General features: G+C 44.7%; 1 protein-coding gene across 3 annotated transcripts in view; it reads left to right on the plus strand.

Moving 5' to 3' along the window:
• The window catches only part of CDK13 (cyclin dependent kinase 13), a 1,667,419-nt gene that overhangs the window by 852,576 nt on the left and 797,204 nt on the right, over nucleotides 1–17,639 (plus strand). For all 3 annotated transcript variants that reach the window (XM_069613294.1, XM_069613292.1, XM_069613293.1), the window contains exons 10-11: nucleotides 12,023–12,124; nucleotides 12,205–12,282. In XM_069613294.1, the coding sequence (XP_069469395.1) occupies nucleotides 12,023–12,124; nucleotides 12,205–12,282 (180 nt within the window). The remainder of the gene's footprint in view (nucleotides 1–12,022; nucleotides 12,125–12,204; nucleotides 12,283–17,639) is intronic.

Genomic DNA, 17,639 nt, shown 5'->3' on the forward strand with positions numbered 1-17,639 from the left:
CTCCCTAAAATGGCTACATAATATGACCATACTTGATTATTTGACTGTTCATAAGTCTCAATCTAAAACATTCAGCTCCAATATTTACGCCAGTGCCTGAAGAACCGGGTTCCGACCTTCACCTCAGCTCATCTAATAACATATATCCCTTACATGGGCTGACTGCCACAAATAACTTAGAATCTAACACTGAATTAGAACCAAATCAGATTACTGATGTACGAGGAGATTTTCTCCCCATCAAAGGTGTGCCTTTGGAGGCAAAGGTTGGTAGTGGTGGACTACTCTCCTCTTGTTCGTTTTATACCTGTTTTTTCTGAGCATGTCTAGTTCTGATGCGTATGTGCAGACGATTGCTCAACCGGAATGCTCGAAGGCCTCCCTGGTTGAAGCCCCTTTTGCGTCAATTAGCCAGATGTCTGATCTTGCTAAATCTTTTTACCTTGCCACCTGCAAGTATCCACACCGTGCCTAAACTGCCCTCTGTGAATGCTTGCATGTGTAAATTGTACACGTGGCGTGGCCCTTTCTTCAAGCTTGTTGGGTCCGGCCTCTAATCAGATTCTGGCTGATCAGCAATCAAAGGATATATCAACTGAACAGCACCTTGTTGGTAACACTTTGCCAAATACCGCTCCCATCGGGTGCTTCCTTCAAAGTGCGTCTGGTTCCATCGTCAAGCCTAAAGAGACTTAAAATTGTTTGAGCAGAAATATACCTAGTAATTCTGACCTGAACTGAGTCCGGTGCTCAATCATTGATCCATCTGCCTTCATGTTTGCCCCAGGGAAGCTCAGGAACCTCTTCCGCTGCTTACGGTAATCCTATCAATCGTGGTGCTCTCTTCGGCATATTTTACATTCCTTTAGAGTGACATGCCATACTAACCAGTGAGGGAGTCATGTATCCAGAGAGTGGAAAGTCCTCCCCTACTCAATTTTCTAGTCACACTTGTGACTGTCAAAGGGCTGTGCTGAATTTCAAGAACTGGGTGCAGGGGAAAAGTGATTGTGCAGCTGTTTCTAATGCTATGCCTCATAGCAGTGTGAAGGCTCTCAGTCTTGACTCCAACTCTTCTTCCAACAATGAAGAAGCCCCTAGGTTACCTAGCATTGCTAATTGTCATCTTCCAGAGGTTAACAATATTATACTAATGCCCAGACTCATGGGTCCCTCTATCGCTATCTGCCCTAATCACATGAACATCTTATTCTTGCTGAAATGTCCACCTTTACTGCCATCTCCTCTGCTGATATACAGAGGGTTGCCTTTCCAGATAGAAATGTGTCCCGATTTCACTTGTATCTACTATCTAAATTCGGGCTTGACTTGGTTTTAGCTGAAAAAAATTAATTGCATACCTTGGGGTTCTCGTTGACCAGATGGGAAGAAGCAATCAACAATCCCCATGTTCTAACCCTTAAAGATAACCCCCTTGTCAATTACCTTCAGCGGTGGAATGGTGAAAATAAAACGGCTGTGTTCCCGCTAGGACAGAGCACTTACAGTTCAGGGTCCCAACAGGTAAAAGTGCATGGCGTTATAATAAAAATTTTGCTATAATAAATTGTGTTTGGAGACTTGAAATTACTGTCATGGAATGCCAGGGGTCAAACTCGCCTATGTACCAATCCTGCTGTCCTAGATGAACTCAAAGGTGCCCATTGTCTAATGAGCCAAGAGACCTGGTTTACTACCACTCCTGCCATGGATGGTTACCATCTTTTTTTCTCAGGCAGCAAATTTTGGTGGTAAGGGCAGACCGTATGGTGGCCTGGCCAGTGCATTAAGAGCTGATCTTTTGGTGTCGCCTCGACAAGTTTTGAATCTGTCATATGGTATTCTGGCAGTTGAGCTTGATTTTCCTACATAGGGATTCCTCGTCCTAATTATCAATATCTATTGGCATACAGGTGTGGGTAATCTTGACACACTTTTTTTTTCTCCTATGGTCAATTTGGTTTGTAAAGATGTGGCATTCATTGTGTTTTGTTAGCTGGTGACTTAAATGTCAAATGTTTTGCCATTCCGGTTGACAACCTTTTCGCGAATTATAATTCTTGCAATTGCTTTTCAGAAAGATATTCCTAAAACGACTTAGCCTGGAGTTCTACTCTTGCTTCCCTAAATTTGCATTCTTTACATGAGCACGTTAGTAAAAGCTCCAATTAGGTTTATACCTGGTTTCGTGTGCAGAGTCAATCCCTGATTGACTCAATTTTTACTGATTCTGACATGTGTGAGCTATGCTCTGATTTCTCCATAACTCGGACTACTTGGAGCGATCAATGCTTGTGGAGAGCCACCTTAAATCTGTCTTTTGCTCTCTTTCACAATGAGGACAACGGTCCCCGTGATTTGAGTTTGTCCAGGTGGTAATGCTGTTCGAGCATCTCTAAATGTTAATAAGTTTGTTCATCAGTTCCGTGCAGATATGGCCTGCTCCACTCTTGATTGGAAGCTCAGCATGCTTAATGTCAGGAATTATGAAGGATCCATAAATGTTAATTTCTGGTGCCCTGTACTGCTTTTGTCCCAGGCAGAGTCCTATTCGTAAGAACCTTCTACATGTTCTATGAGCAGCAACTGGCTGACAATTCAAAGATGAGGGCTGCCCAAAGGTCAAAGTGTCGATCTGTTTCCAACAATAGAAATCTGCGAAGTAAAAGATATGTTGTAAACATCGAAGAGCGTCCCTGCTTCAGCAAGATGCACAATCGGCCCTACTGATTTTAGCAAAAAACAATGCAGTGGACAAAGCTATCAGGGTAACGTTTTCCCTGAATCTTTGAGCTGGGTTCTGTAAAAGCTCCAGATTCTATTTTTAACTGCAATAGCCTCGTTGTATAAGAAGCCCCAATAATAGAGGTATATAATGTCTTTGGTTTACTTACTTCATGCAAATCATCTAGAGCTGCAGGTCTTAACAGGCTGTAACGCTATCTTAAAGACGGACCCTAGAAACTGGCATAATGTTCTAACCATTCTGTTTAAAAGCAGCATCTCGACTAAGACCTTTCCCTCTACTTTTCTTTAGGTAAATCTCCTTTATTGTCCCTATCTTTAAAAAAGTCCTAAAATCCGAACCTTTGAACTATTTACTGATTTCTCTACTGGATGCTTATAGCAAAAAATGTTCCTAACTCTTGCTTCAACACCTGGAGAAATGGGCAGCTGGCACTTCTAGATCCCAATTTCAAAATGGTTTCCGAAAGGCCCACTCTACAGCCCTTAATGACCTCCCTCTCGGGTACATTCAACACTACCCCTGGGCAACCCCTCATGCTTGGACTTATATTGCTTCAATCAACCTGTCTTCTGCCTTCGACCGTGTTGATCATGGCAGACTATGGGGTAAGTTGAAAAACTGGGGGATCCCTAGTGGCTAATTGGAGCTCATCATTGGCCTTCATAAGAACTCCCCTGTAAAGGTAAGATTGAATAGATTGTGCCATGTCTCAGTGTATTCCCACGCGTTCTGGTATCAGGCAGGGATGTATCCTTGAGGCATGCTTATTCAATCTGTCTGACACAAGGAAGTTCTTAACACCGGCCGACTTAATTTCACCTAAAGTAGGTTTCCAACATATTTCCTGGCTTGCATACGCAGAAGACTTTCTTATTTTTGACAAATCGCGTATGGGTCTAAAATGACTTTGTTAGGGAGAATTCTCATCAATGTGATAATTCCCTTCACCTTAGAGACCCCCCAGCAACTTTGCTGGATTTTGAGGACTTGATTTTTTTTTTTTTTTTTTTAACCTGGAGATTGTGAGCCATTTTTCCCACCCTCTCATGTATTTTGATGTGTTTTACTCTTGTGTTCTTTGATTTTGGAGTTTTAGACAACTCCATAGGCATAATCTTTTCATGTGTGTCCCAAGGTTTAAATATCTTCTCTGGAATAAACTACTGTTTCCCAGAGAAAGTAAAGTGAAATTGACTTTACTAGTCTTTCAAATTCCTAGACCTAGCACACCCTATCTTACAATGGAGTGCTGGAGGGGTTATTTAGTATCCCCTATGTCTAGAAACTCATGTAGCATTCAAATGCTACTGTTTCCTCTTGAAATGGCTGGTGGCAGTGGTTTTACAACGAAATACCATTATTTTTCCCGACCACGAACACCAGTAGCATTAAATTGCCAGAGCCATGTTTTTCAAGATGGCGTCTGAGCCCCCTTTGTTTAAACAGGTTGCGTTCTTCTTTTTTCGCAATTTCTTTTTGGAAAGGTCCTTGTGTTTGTCTCTGCGTGCCAAACCAGGTTTGGTACCTTTGTTCCTACGCCTTTGGCGGACTTCAGGACTGAAGAGCCCCTCTGGCGCCCGAGTGGGAAGGAAGTGAGGGAGGTGCCCGAAACTCCCTGTGCTTAGTCTCCTAGGAGACCCAAATGCACTCTGGCGTGATTGGCTGGCTGACTGTCCGGCAAGGACAGCCACCCTGCTGGGTGAGTGGCAGCTAGGCTGGAATGAATGGGAGGAAATTGGATAAAAGGCAAGTCTCTTGGCTTGGAAGGCAGAATCGGCCCTGGAACGAAAGAACCGAAGACGAGCTGGAAGAGGACGGCTGCTGCAACTCCTGGACCGTTGGTTTGCACGGTGAAGCCCTGCTGTAGGTCCGAATCGCCAAGTTCATCTCGACAGAGAAGACTTTCAAGGACTACTTCGCCCTTTGAGTTGGTGGGACCAATCAACTCGTAAGCCACCTGAATACCATTCTCGGAGCTGGTTGTATTTTCTCAGAGTGCTGCAGAAAACCGAATAGCCAGGGAGAAGGACACCAGTTTGTGTGCTTGACTACAGCTACCGGAATCGAAGATTTGCCTTTGCCAGCTTTTTGACCAGTCGCTGTGCAGTACAGGAGTCCCCTGACATCCTCCCTCTTGTCCCCATGACTGAGGCTCAGGAAAAGCGATCTGCAGGAACTGCGAGGAACAGACGTCTTCAGCTGCATCTTTTTCTTCATTGAACGGTACTGTGAAAACACGACCGAGAGAACTTAGCTCACTGCGCAAGTGCGTGAAACTTTGGCAACTTGCAAGCCTAGTCAGCTTGTGATCCGACATACAAACCGTTCTTCTATGAACTACTTCTGAGAACAGTGGCATATACTTTTCCGTTTAAACTACCAGAACCGTTTTTCTTATTCAAGACTCTAGCACATTGACTTTGGCCTAGTTATTGCTTTGGAAGCACTACTCTAGTGAATTCAAACTATCTCCACTGTTTAAAAGTAACTATTATTCTTTATATTAACTTATGCTTTTTTGCTCCTCCTTCAAAGTAGTTTAAATGCCTCAGAACCTGATAGTGTAAAGTACTGTAGTATATTTTTGTGTGATATTGATTGCCTCCTTTTAGTGAATGTTTTCTAAATGACTGTAATAAATTAATAAGTGTTTTACCAAGAAACCTTTAGTATAAGAGTCTGTTGGAATACTTGTGATTGTAGACCTCTGTGTAACCTCGTTAAAAGCTCACATTCCCTTTTGAGATAAACCTGGCTGCTCAGCGCGTTACCAAAAACTGTGATACAGACTTATACCAAAGGTTGGTTTTGCTTACACCTGTAGTCCTAGTTGTGTGTAGTGTACCAGAGGGTACTGCATACAAACTTTGTCGAACAGGTGGCAAGTAGGTTAGTGTTTTTGACAAGTGTTGGTCAAGTGGTGGGCGAAGAACGGTGATGTTGGTGGTAGTGAGTAGGAAAATGATCATGGTTCGAGCAGGGCAGATCTAGTTGTTGGGTTAGATGAGCATGACAATCTGTATGCACTGTTGCAGAGGTACTGTAGGTACTTATATGCAGGATTGGCAATGTGGATGTGGGCAAGGGTGCTATGGCCGTTAAGCACAGATTGATAGTTGCTAGTGGTGCTGCAGGCACACCATTGAGCATGGTGGTTTGAAAATAGTGGTGCTATGGGAACGCAGTTTACCAGAAGTAATGCTATAGGCTCGCAGATCGGTAGAAAGAAGTGCTAGGGCACCCAATTGGGCAATAGTAATGCAGTAGTGACAGTACTGTAGACACACAAGTTGGCAGTAGTAATACTGTGGGCATGCAATTTACCAGTAATAATGCTGTGGGCTCGCCATTAGGCAGAGAACATGCTAGGGCACAAAACATGCTGGAGCACATAAATGGGCGATAGTAATGCAATAGGCGCGCAGATTGGCAGAAGTGATGCAGTATGCACGCAATTAGGCAGAGAACAAGATAGGGCACATAATTAGGCAGTGGGTCTGTGGGCACGCAATTAGGAACAACACATGCTAGGGCATAACATTGGGCAATAGTAATACAGTAGGCATGCAGATTGACAATAGTGATGCTATGGGTACACAGGCAGTACTCGTGCTGTATGAGTGATATAGGCAATCATGGTGCAATAATGGAACTGGGGCAAGCAGTTAAAACAATAGGGGTGCCCCATCGGACAATGACAGTAAATGGAAATGCTGTATCCACAGTTTCAGCGCGAGGTTGGGAACGATTTGGCAGTGTCTAGTGAGGTGATTAAGGTTACAAGACCTTACCTCTGCTGGGACTGATGGGTGCGCACATGTCAGTCTTGGAAGGAGAGCCCTTAAAGGAGTCCGTTCGGCGGTTGTGGATGGTACAGGCCTATCTTAGCATTGATAAGGTGGTGGCTGGGCCCAGATTTCTCAAGAGGCAAATAGGGGCAAACATGGCCTTTACTTAGTGGGCCTTTGCCGCTGCGGGCCAGCTTCGCCTGCCGGCAGATGTCTGCACTTAAACAGCCAAAGCCGATGCCTAGCAGGGCAATAATGCTAGGGGCATGGAGCGGGCAGCCTCGAGCAAATGAACGAAGTAATGAAATTAAGACTGATCCACAACGGTGGATCTCTAGAACCGGGATCTGGCAGTGGATTCCTTGTTTACACCGCCAAGCTCAGCTAATCAGTGGATGTTGTAGGGCAGTGTGCTCCTTCAGCACATGTCGAGGGATGGCTAATCCAGCTGGTCATGCAGCATGGGATCGTAACCGTTGTGAAGAGGGTGTCTTGTGGTAGCGAGCGGGCTCTTGCCCTTTCCGCAGACCAGGTGAAGTGGTTGGATCTAGAGGACGCACACTTCTATGTCCCCATACACAAAAAGCATCGCAATTACCTGCGTTTTGTCGTACAAGGGAAGCATTACCAGTTCAAGGCTCTCCCCTTCGGACTGAAGTCAGTCTTCACCAAGTGCCTGGCTCTGGTGGCAGCCTATTTACAGGGGATCCATGTGTATCCTTACATCGACTGGCTCATCCGAGCCAATTCAAGGGACATTGCAGTCGATCACACGGCGAGGACTGTCCAGCTGCTGATGGACCTGGGGTTCTAAGTGAATTATGCCAAGTCCTGCTTGATTCCAGCGCAGGACGCGCTGTTCCTGGGATCCAGGCTCAAAATGGTGTCCTTTCCTCCGATGGCACTGGCAGGCAGGATGGTGGCCATCTTGGGCAAGGTGCAACGACTGTTGGCATGGAAGATCGCCACAGTGAGGACCATCAAGTCACTGCTCGGCATGTTTTTGTCATGCATTTATCTGATCCGGCTCTGCAGATTGCGGATGCGCCCGCTGCCGGAATTCCTGGACTCCCGTTGGATCCAGTTGTCTGGAGGCTTCAGGACAGGCTTGCACTTGACGAGGAGTTCCGTCGAGCGATAAGGTGGTGGGGCATGCGCTCCAACATGGTCGGAGGCACGGACTTCCAGAGCCCCCCGTATCAGGAGACTGTCACGACAGACGCTTCCCTGGAAGGATGAGAAACACACACCGGATGTCTTCACGCCAGAGGCATGTGGCTGCCGGAGGGGAAGACGATACCCATCAACGTACTGGAACTACGGGCAGTGTTTTGGGCCCTCAAGTAGTGTTTGAAGTCCCTCAAGGGCACAGTGGTGAGGGTCTTCACAGACAATACCACCACAATGTTTTACATCTGAAAGCAGGAGGACACCATATCCCCACAGCTCTCCAAAGAGGTACAGGAGTTGTGGCACTGGTCCGTCGCCCAGCAGATGTTCCTCGTTCTGTTGCACCTGGCAGGAGTAAAGAACACTGTTGCCCACTCTCGGCAGGGAGCTGCGCTGTTTCCATGAGTGGGAGCTTTTGCAGGATCAAGTGGACAAACTTTTCCTCCAGTGGGGCAGTGCCCAGATCGATATTTTTGCGACTGCAGCGAACACCAAGTGACAACGGTTCGCCAGCTGGTTTCCCCAGCCAGGGAGCATGGGGGAACGCATTCTCCTTCTCTTGGGAAGGCCTCTTTTTATACATGTCTCCCCCTCCCCCTCACCAGTTACCACTACTGCTATGAGTCATTATTCAACTCAAACAGTACAGTTGCGGAATAATCCTCACCGCACCAGTGTGTCTGAGCAGATATGGTACTCGGACCTTCTCAGCATGGCAGTGTCCCCTCCAGTGACGATGCAAGTGGTCGCAGATCTTCTCACCAGGGAGGGAGGCACAATTTTACACCACGATCCAGGATCGCTGATCCTGAACGCCTGGCTCCTGCAGCATTGGAGTTTGGTGGTTATGAGCTGCCGGTGGACTGCAGAGTGGTTCTCTCCAGGGCCAGAGCGTCGCTGACTGAAGTGCTATGGAAGCGGTTTGCGACTTGTGCCGGTTGCAGAAGATTAACCCTCGGAGGGTCACACCCCCCCCCCCCCCAAGTTTTTCCGTACTTGTTGTCATTGGCTAAATCAAGGCTGGCGCATTCCTCCAAATGTACACCTGGCGGCTATCTCCCGCTTCACCTGATCTCCAGGACAGTCTTTCCTTTGGTTACACTGGTTAGTCAAGGAGTTCATCAAGGAACTGTTCCGTTTGTTGCCGCTGGTGAAGGCTCTGTCTCCGTCGTGGGAACTCAACGTGGTATTCACTCGGCTCATATGGCCTCCATTTGAGCCTATACATCATGCTCAGTTAAAGTTTCTGTTTTGGAAGATGGCTTTCCTTGTGGCCATCACCTCTGCCAGAATAGTAGGCAAGATCTAGGCCCTGTCCTGCAAGAATCCTTATTTCATTTTCCACGAGACAAGGGTGGTTCTGCGGACGCACCCCTCCTTCATGCCCAAGGTTCCATTGGAATTTCATCTCTACTACTTGGTGTTGCCTGGGTTTTTTCAGATGCCTTTGTCGCCGGCTGGCAAACTGACCACTGCCTGGCCGTCCAGGAGCCCATTCTACCAGGGCAATCGCTGTGACAACGTTGTTCCTGTCTCATGTGCCCCTGCTGTATTTTTGCAGGGCTGCTACGTGGAGGTTGATGCACACCTTCACGAAATTCTACTTCGTCGACCGGGATTCCAGGGAAGAGTCCAGAGTCGGCCAAGCAGTGCTGCGCAAGCTGTTCGCTTAAAGGTGAGCCTGGTGAGGAGGTAAGAGATTGCTTCTGTTGAGCCTTGCCACCGCGCGTGGTTGTGTAATTGTGTACTGCTGTGTATTCTTTATTTATGAGCATGTGAATCCATGCCAGACCCCATGCTGGAGAAGGAACAAGTTACTTACCTGTAACTGTTCTCCAGCATGGGTCTGGCATGGATTCACATGCAAACCTTCCCGCCTCCCCCTCTGCGGCTCTTCTTTTGGTCCTACTGCCACTTTACGTGCTACCAAATCTGAAGATGGCTGCCAAAAGAGGGGCTAATGTAGAGGGGTGATTGGCTGGGGGCTGTATGACCCAGAGCTCAGTGATGGGTTTATAAGAGAATTAAAGTTTGTTAGTGAAACACACTTTTTTTCTATTACCGAGGATTCCCAGCCTGATGACTGGGAATATTCATGATCATATGAATCCATGCCAGACCCATGCTGGAGAACAAGTTACAGGTAAGTAACTTGTTCTATCTCTGTGATGCCCATATCTTTAAGTGATGGTTTATTCTCAATTCTTGGGGAACAAACAGCTAGAATTGTTTTTAATAAACTTAAATTCTCAGACTTTTGGTGGCGTAAAATTTCCTGATTTTCCATTTTATCACAGAGCATTTACTTTAGGAAAAGTGGGAATGTTCCTTCATTATGAAAATCGACGATTGAAACTCCTTTTAATACCCCCACTCTGCCTCTCCCATTTGCTTACCTTCACAATGGCCGAATATCAAAAATGTCCTTTTTACCACAGACTTATTATGTGCAAACTGATGCAGGTTATATTTTTATATGGTGTAATAGCTATATCTCGATTAAACGTGATTCGATCATTTTGGATAGATGGTATTCCTGTGGTATTAATAATTTATTTAGTAACTTTGTGGAGTTTTCTTTTCCACAATTATGTTTATGCAAATAAACCTGAAGCCAGTGCTTATAGAAGCTGGATTGAGACACTTTAGATCAGCAGTTATATATATAATCATTCTGCAACACTTAGTCTTTGCAGTCGCTAGATTTACCCATAGATCCTGGTTGCTAAAAAGGAAACTGATTAGTTTACACGCGTAATTTAACAGAAGCTACTGCAATATGTTGAGGTTGCAAGCTATGCTCTCCTCGTTGAGGTGCACATGAAGGTTCTTTTAATACAATATGAACTGTACAGGCACTAAAATTCTACTGCACACAAATAGACTTGGTAACTGATTTTATTTGATGTTTTTACTACTGTTATGGAATAATGTGTTTTATGTATTGACTTGAAGATTTTTGTTGAATAAAAGTGTTTACAATTTAACATTTAGGCCTCTGATCTCAAGCTTCACTGTTCTTATTAAATCCATTTCCAAGGTTTTGCATTATTTATCGCAGAACTCCAAGAATATTATCAATATTGAATTCAATTTCTCCAAAATTTCAACATTTTACTTTTTTAAAATGACTATATGCATTTGATGCCATTAGTGTTAGGAAATGGGACACTGGCTGGAATTTAAAGCTCTCCCCTGATGTTTGGGAAAATATTTGGAAACAATATTATTCTACTTGTATAGCAGCAAATTTAACTCACATTTTTTTTCAATCTTATAGTGCTTACCCGATTCCTTTGAGAATTGCTAAACTGTCCAATTATTTCCTTTGGAGCACCTAATGCAGATTTTAATCATTCTATTTTTACATGTAAATTTGTTTTTTGCCTTGCGGGAAAAAATGTGGAAATGCTGCAAGTTATATTTGATTTCCGTGAACCACTTAATTTATGCAGTGTAATGATTGGTACCTTGTAAAGCCATACATATACATGTAATTCTCTCTCCTAGCTTGTTTAACCTTTTTATTAGCATTGACTTTCTTGTAATTTCATCTTAATGGGAAAAATTATACCAAATGATCTTATCCTCTTGGAAGGAATTTGGTTTGTTCTATTCACAGAATCTAAATATTTCATGTGTTGTCTAATAGCATCACCAAACTCAATAATAAATGGGATATTTTTGCTGGATACCTTAACAATAGAGAATTAACGCAATTGCATGGTCTTTTCTGAATTTCTTCATAGATTCTTAACCCCTTTCTCCTTCCTTATTGTTTCTTATTAGTCTAGTCTCCCCTCTTTAAGACTTTACTTGCTAAAATGTACTTAATGATACCATTCTTTGTTTTATAGAAAACTTTTGAATCGTATTGTTCATATTCTATTAACATATGGATATTAACCACTTTTTGTTCCTTATTATATGATGCTGTTTTATGAGATTAAGAAAATTAATTTAACAGAAAAAACAAAAGTGTAAAAGTTAAAAGGAGCACCTAGTTTCCCCAGTACTGATTGTCAGAAGGATGGATCAGTTTACCCATAACAAAAGGTTCAAAAACAAAGTTTGTGAGTGCGTAGAACTCTGAAGGCAAAGTTTCCAAAAGGGTCATCTTTCCCAACAGTAGTAGTGACAGAGCAGGTATGGTACCGGCCATGCTTCATAAATCGAACATTCCAGTGAACCGTATTTGTAACTGCACAAAATGTAAACTGTTGAAGTGTGCTTTACAATGTAACTAGCTTCTCATGTTTGTGCTATTCTAAACAACTAGGTGACTGCTATTTTCTTTTTTTAATATATAATGCAGCCGACCATATACAAATAAAGTTATTACATTGTGGTATCGTCCTCCTGAACTTTTGCTTGGGGAAGAAAGATATACACCAGCTATCGACGTTTGGAGTTGTGGGTAAGATTCTGAATTTTTTCAGTTCTTTTTGGGATAACTGATGCAGGTGTATATTAAAATTATGTTCTTCTTCTAAACAGTTGCATCCTTGGGGAACTGTTCACTAAAAAGCCAATATTTCAAGCAAATCAGGAACTCGCTCAACTTGAACTAATAAGGTAAAACTATGTTGTATCTGTATATATGTTAATAGATCACTAAGTATGCTAGGAGTTTAAGGATTGTTTTTGGTATGTTGACATGTGATTTTGTATTCCAGAATTGTTAACCACAGTACCGCCAGCAGTCCACTCTTCCTGAAAAGCTTTTAGTCAAGCCTCTAAAATGAGAAATATATATATATTTATATACATGAATAGGGTTTCCCTTCTGAGACAAGTGCTGTTTCAGGCTACTGTGAAACTGTTCTGTGCAGAAAATTTCAAATGTGGACTGCTGCATGCAAGTCAGTTGTGAGAAGGGTTCAAACAGCGCCCTGATGCCCGCGGGTTTGGTGCGCTATACAAATTTGAGCAAGAAAAGAATCACTGTTATCAAGTACTCCTTGGTTACTCTCCTCCATATTTACTGGAGATCCTGCCAAGGCGGGACATGACTGGGATCCTTTAGCACAGCCACAAGCGCTACTAATGGATTCTTTCCTCCCACGGATTCCTCATCTATATTGATCTCCCAGCACAGCTGCTCTTCGGAAACCTTTGTGCCAGCAGGGGGCACATCGTGACTTTGTGTCTGGTCTGCTTGATGCCTCTAATCGCCCCTCACGTTGGTATCATGTAAGGGCTAGTAGTTATCAAGGTGCCACTTCCTGTGACCTTTGTTTTTTCCACGCTCTGCTGGCTTCAGGAAAACCAGTTAGAAGTTAACCATTTCACCCCGAGCTGCATCCAACAAAACTGTGTTTAAGCCTTGCGCCAACTGTTGATGCCAGATGTCTGTCTCTTGACACCCAAAGGATTTGTCTATATTGTTTGGGGGGAGGGACAGGACACGCAAGACTGAGTCATGCCAGTGGCTGCACCCCAAGTTGCTTTGGGAGCAGGCTGCAAAGCTATTTATCTTTTTCCACACTGAAAATGGTTCTAGACTGACGCATTCGTGGTCACCCAGTACAGAGCGTCATACCGAAGAAAGTTTCTCAGTCTGTAGAGACATGAAGAAAAAGCATTGCAAGTTATCAAGTGCCCCCGGTGGTTCCTCTAGGCATCTTTCTTCCCCCTCGAAGAAGAGAATTCACTGATCCAGGGACCCCTCAGAAAAGGCACTACAGGTACCTTTCCCAAATAAATTCTCCACCGTGGAGGAAAGGGAGTCCCTTGGTTTAAGATGCTAGATCACTTGGTCCCAGCGCTGTCTGGATCCTCTGCATGTGGATGAGCTAGCAGAGACCAAGCTAAGGTCTGTGACCGTATGCCTGCTGGCTTGGCTACGGTGTAAGGGCAAAGACCTGTTATTACACAGCAACGTTCTGCCTTCTGACCTAGGTCCTCTATCGGTGGCTCCATCCTCCATAGCACCATCAGCGCCCCTTGTGAATAAGCCCCACTCCGTAGGGGGGGGGGTGCATTCATATCAAAGATGGAGAACATCTTTAATACGGAGGCTGATCCCATCCCCTTTGGCATTGAAACTTTGTGCCCCAGCGAGGACATGGGCTTCCTTGAGTTATGAGATGGATGGGCAACTGAAGGATGTTAGGCAAGAATTGATGTAGTATCCCTGTATTAGGTAACCCACCTATTGGTATAGGCCTGTACTACACAAGTTGATAGTGTGACAGGGCAGCCAGGCTCATCTCAAGAGGGGTCAATGTGAGCTGTAGCATTGAAGACCACCAATGCAAGTAACACTAACACTAAAGTTATCAGTTATAAATAGCTATTTATTTAACATCAGTTTTTAAATGAGCATTCTTTAAAAAGGGAAATATGTATCGCAATCAAATATACTTTAAAATACTTTTCCAGAATCAACACAAAGCTAGTAGATACTCTTTAGAGATGCTTCTTACCCACTTACTACACCCTGAGGTGACTTCACTACCTAGGAAAGTAATGGCATTTATATATCACTAGAACACTATAGATTCTGAGGTTTGTAGAAAGGAAACGTTAAGTGAAAGAAAATGTTAGAACAGGTTCTCGGAGCATGTGAACACTTTCAAATCTTCCAATGAAGTCTAGATAGAAACCTTTCCCAGCAATATTGGTTTAAAACCAATACATCAACTATGAGAAACGGTAAGTATCAAAGTCAAATAGAATAGAATAGAAGAGTCTGCAGGGAGCCAGGACAGCCAAAGTCAATTGGAGCACAGTATATGGAGCTGAGTCACTTCTTGGATAGTAAAGTCTTGCACAAAGTTAGTTTATTGAAGAAAAATCACTGCAGGGTCAAAAGCTGTTGCTTGTGAAAGGTAGAGCTGAAATAAACTCTAGAAAATCAGCTACTGCAACTAGCTTCGGAGAGGAGCAAAGCTACAGACAATGAGCTAAGTACCCCAAGTCAGAACAGTACCTTTGGTTAGGAGAAGAATGGTCCAGCTGGATTCTGTCTGGTTGCAGTGATGCAGATCCTTTGTTCCTGGGCCTCTGTCATGGGACAAGAGGACGACGTCTGGAGGACTCCTGCACAGCAATTGAGAGGTTGGCGGCAGCTACGGGCTCTTTTCTGATCAGCAGCACGTCATGGTTTCAGTGCTCGGTAAACGGCACCACCGTGGATCTTGGCTATCGGTTGGGGTTCCTTCACTCCTGAAGTCCTACACTCTGGTGACTGGGGCCTCAAGCTCTGGTCGTCTTGCTTCTGGAGGGTCCTGGGGAGACTCCTGGAGCTTTTGGTTGGATCCCAGACGTTGCACTAGACTACAGATTTCTCGACCCCTGGCACTCGGTCCATGCAGCAGCAAAGAAGTACAGTTAGTCGGGGAAGGTCTTTCAGTGACATTCGTCTCAGGGTTAGTTGGTCCCACTAACCCGAGGGGAAGTAGTAGTCCCTTCCGGAGCTTCTCTTGTCGATCAAAAAATGGAGTTTCAGTACAGCAGCAGGGCTTCACTGAGCAGTTTAACGGTCCAGGATTATTCAGCAAGCTCTGTTCAGTTTCTTAGTCCGTGTTTCTCCCAGTGGGCGACTCTGCCTCCAGTTCCAAAACTCTTGCCTTTTAAGCAGGTTTCTTCCGTTCGCGCACAGCCTAGGCTGTCAATCACACAGCAGGGTGGCTGTCTTAAAAGGACAGCCAGCCAGCCAATCAGGACTGGTTGCATTCAGGCATTCTTGGAGACAAAGAGCAGGGGAGTTTCGGGATCCTCCCTCACATCCTGCCTTTCCAGGCACACTGGAGCCAGATGCAGGTTTTGGGACTGAAGCCTGCCAAAGGCAAAACAAGCAAAGGACTCAAACCTGGCTTGGCACGCAGAGTAAAACCCAAAAAAGACCTCACAAACAGAAAATTACAAAAAAAGATGATCAGAGCCATTTTGACACAATGGTCACCCATGGGTACTATACTGCAACTGAGGATTCAGCCTGCGGTAGAAAACCACATTGGTAGGAAAATTAAACCACTGCCACCAGCCATTTAGAGTAGTGAGGGTAACACAAAAAATGTTATGAGTAGGTAGGAAAAGGGGCTACGAAGTAACCCCCCAGCACTCCACATAAGATGGTATGTGCTGGACCTACAAAGAGAAAAGGTAAATAAAGTCAATTTTACTTTACTATGTGTTAGGGAGAATGTTCAGTTTAGTGCTAAATTCCTCCCACCTTAGAAACCTGCAGATCTTTTTGCTGAACTTTGAGACTTTGTACTTTTAATTCCATTGTTTTTCTTTTGACTTTGGGGGTCTGACAAACTCCATAGGCATCAACTTTACATTGTGACACACAGCACCTTCAGTGCGGTGGCACAGGGAAGCCTCTTAGGTTTCCCAAAGGTTTAAATACCTTCTCTTGGTGAAACTACGGTTTCCAAGAGCAGTGAAGTGAAATAGACTTTACTTTTTGTAACTTTCTAGACCAAGCGCGCACACACTTTCCATAGGGTGCTGTAGGGGTTACTTAGTATCCCCTTTGTCTAGTTTCTCATGTATTTTTGTTACCCTTTCTACAAATAATGGCTGGTGGCAGTGGTTTACTTTTTATCACCATTGTGTTTTTACTGTGGGCTGCATTCGCTGCTGCAGTAAGACACCCATGGGTGCCCATTTTGTCAAAATGATCTGGTCTTCCTTTTTTCGCCATTTCTTGTTGGAAAGGTCCTTCTTGAGATTTACTCTGTGTGCCAAACCAGGTTTGGTCCCTTGGTTTGTTTTGCCTTTGGCGAGATTCACGAGTGAAGCCCGCCTCTGGCTCCAGTATGTCTGGCAGGAAGTGAGGGAGGTGCGTGAAACTCCGTGCTTAATCCCCTTGGTTACTTCAATGCACCCAAAGGTGATTGGCTGGCTGTCCGGCAAGGACAGCCCTCCGCTATGTGATTGACAGCTAGGCTGGAATTAATGGGAGAAACGTGCATAAAAGGAAAGGCTTTTTGGCTTGGAAGGCAGAGTCGACCACTGGACGAAGGAATCCGAAGAAGAACTTGGAAGAGACGCTTGCTGTAACTCCAGGACCTTTGGTTTGCCTGGTGAAGCCCTGCTGAATTGCTGAATCTCCGAATTTGCCTCGACTAGAGAAGCCCTGCAACGGACGACTTCTCCCGTTGGGTTAATGGGACCAATCAACCCCAAAGTGATCTCGTTTGGACATCCACTCGGAGCTGGCTGTACTTCCACTGCTGCTGCTGGAACCGAAGTGCCAGTGAGGGGCACACCAAACTGAGTGGATCGCTTTTAAGTCCGATCCGAGCGCCAGGAATATCCTTTAAACTTTCCTGAAGCAGGGCTGACCGAGCCTGAGCCACCTCAACAGAGTGCTGGACCCCAGATGAGGGGAAAGTCCGAAGTGTTATCCCAGAACCGCAATGTTGCTATTTGCTGTCAGATGTGAGAAGCTGAAACCGCGAAGTGCCGCTGAATTGAAGTTTGCCCATTGCTGCCGCTGACCTTACCATTGCAGTGCAGGGGTGCCCAGACGTCCTCCCTCTTGTCCCCAAGACTGAGGCCCAGGAACACCAGTATCTGCAGAGCTGTACAGGAACAGGAGCCAGCTGGAATCATTTCTTCTAACCAAAGGTACTGTAAATCTAAGAAGACTTACTCTTGTTGTGTAGCCTTACCTATTCTCAGTTGAGACTGGAGGCCAAGGTTGCTGTAGTCTTGCAAACAATCTTGCCTAACACTATTCTAGGGAACAGTACTTCACACAAGAAACGTTATTTAAACTTATGAGAAATCTAAAGGATTTCTCTGTGACACTGCATAGGCAGTTTGTCGGACTACAAAACAAAAACGCATAATCCGAATCAGGTCAAACCCCATGAGTGAGAAAAAGGTCTCACTTACTCAAGGGTAAAATTAAAAAGTCCTAAGGTCCAGCAATAGAGCTGCGGGTCTCTAAGGTTGAAGGGAATCGGCACAGA

Source organism: Ambystoma mexicanum, chromosome 5p, assembly GCF_040938575.1.
Source record: "Ambystoma mexicanum isolate Mex_15411 chromosome 5p, UKY_AmexF1_1, whole genome shotgun sequence".
NCBI lineage: Eukaryota > Metazoa > Chordata > Amphibia > Caudata > Ambystomatidae > Ambystoma > Ambystoma mexicanum.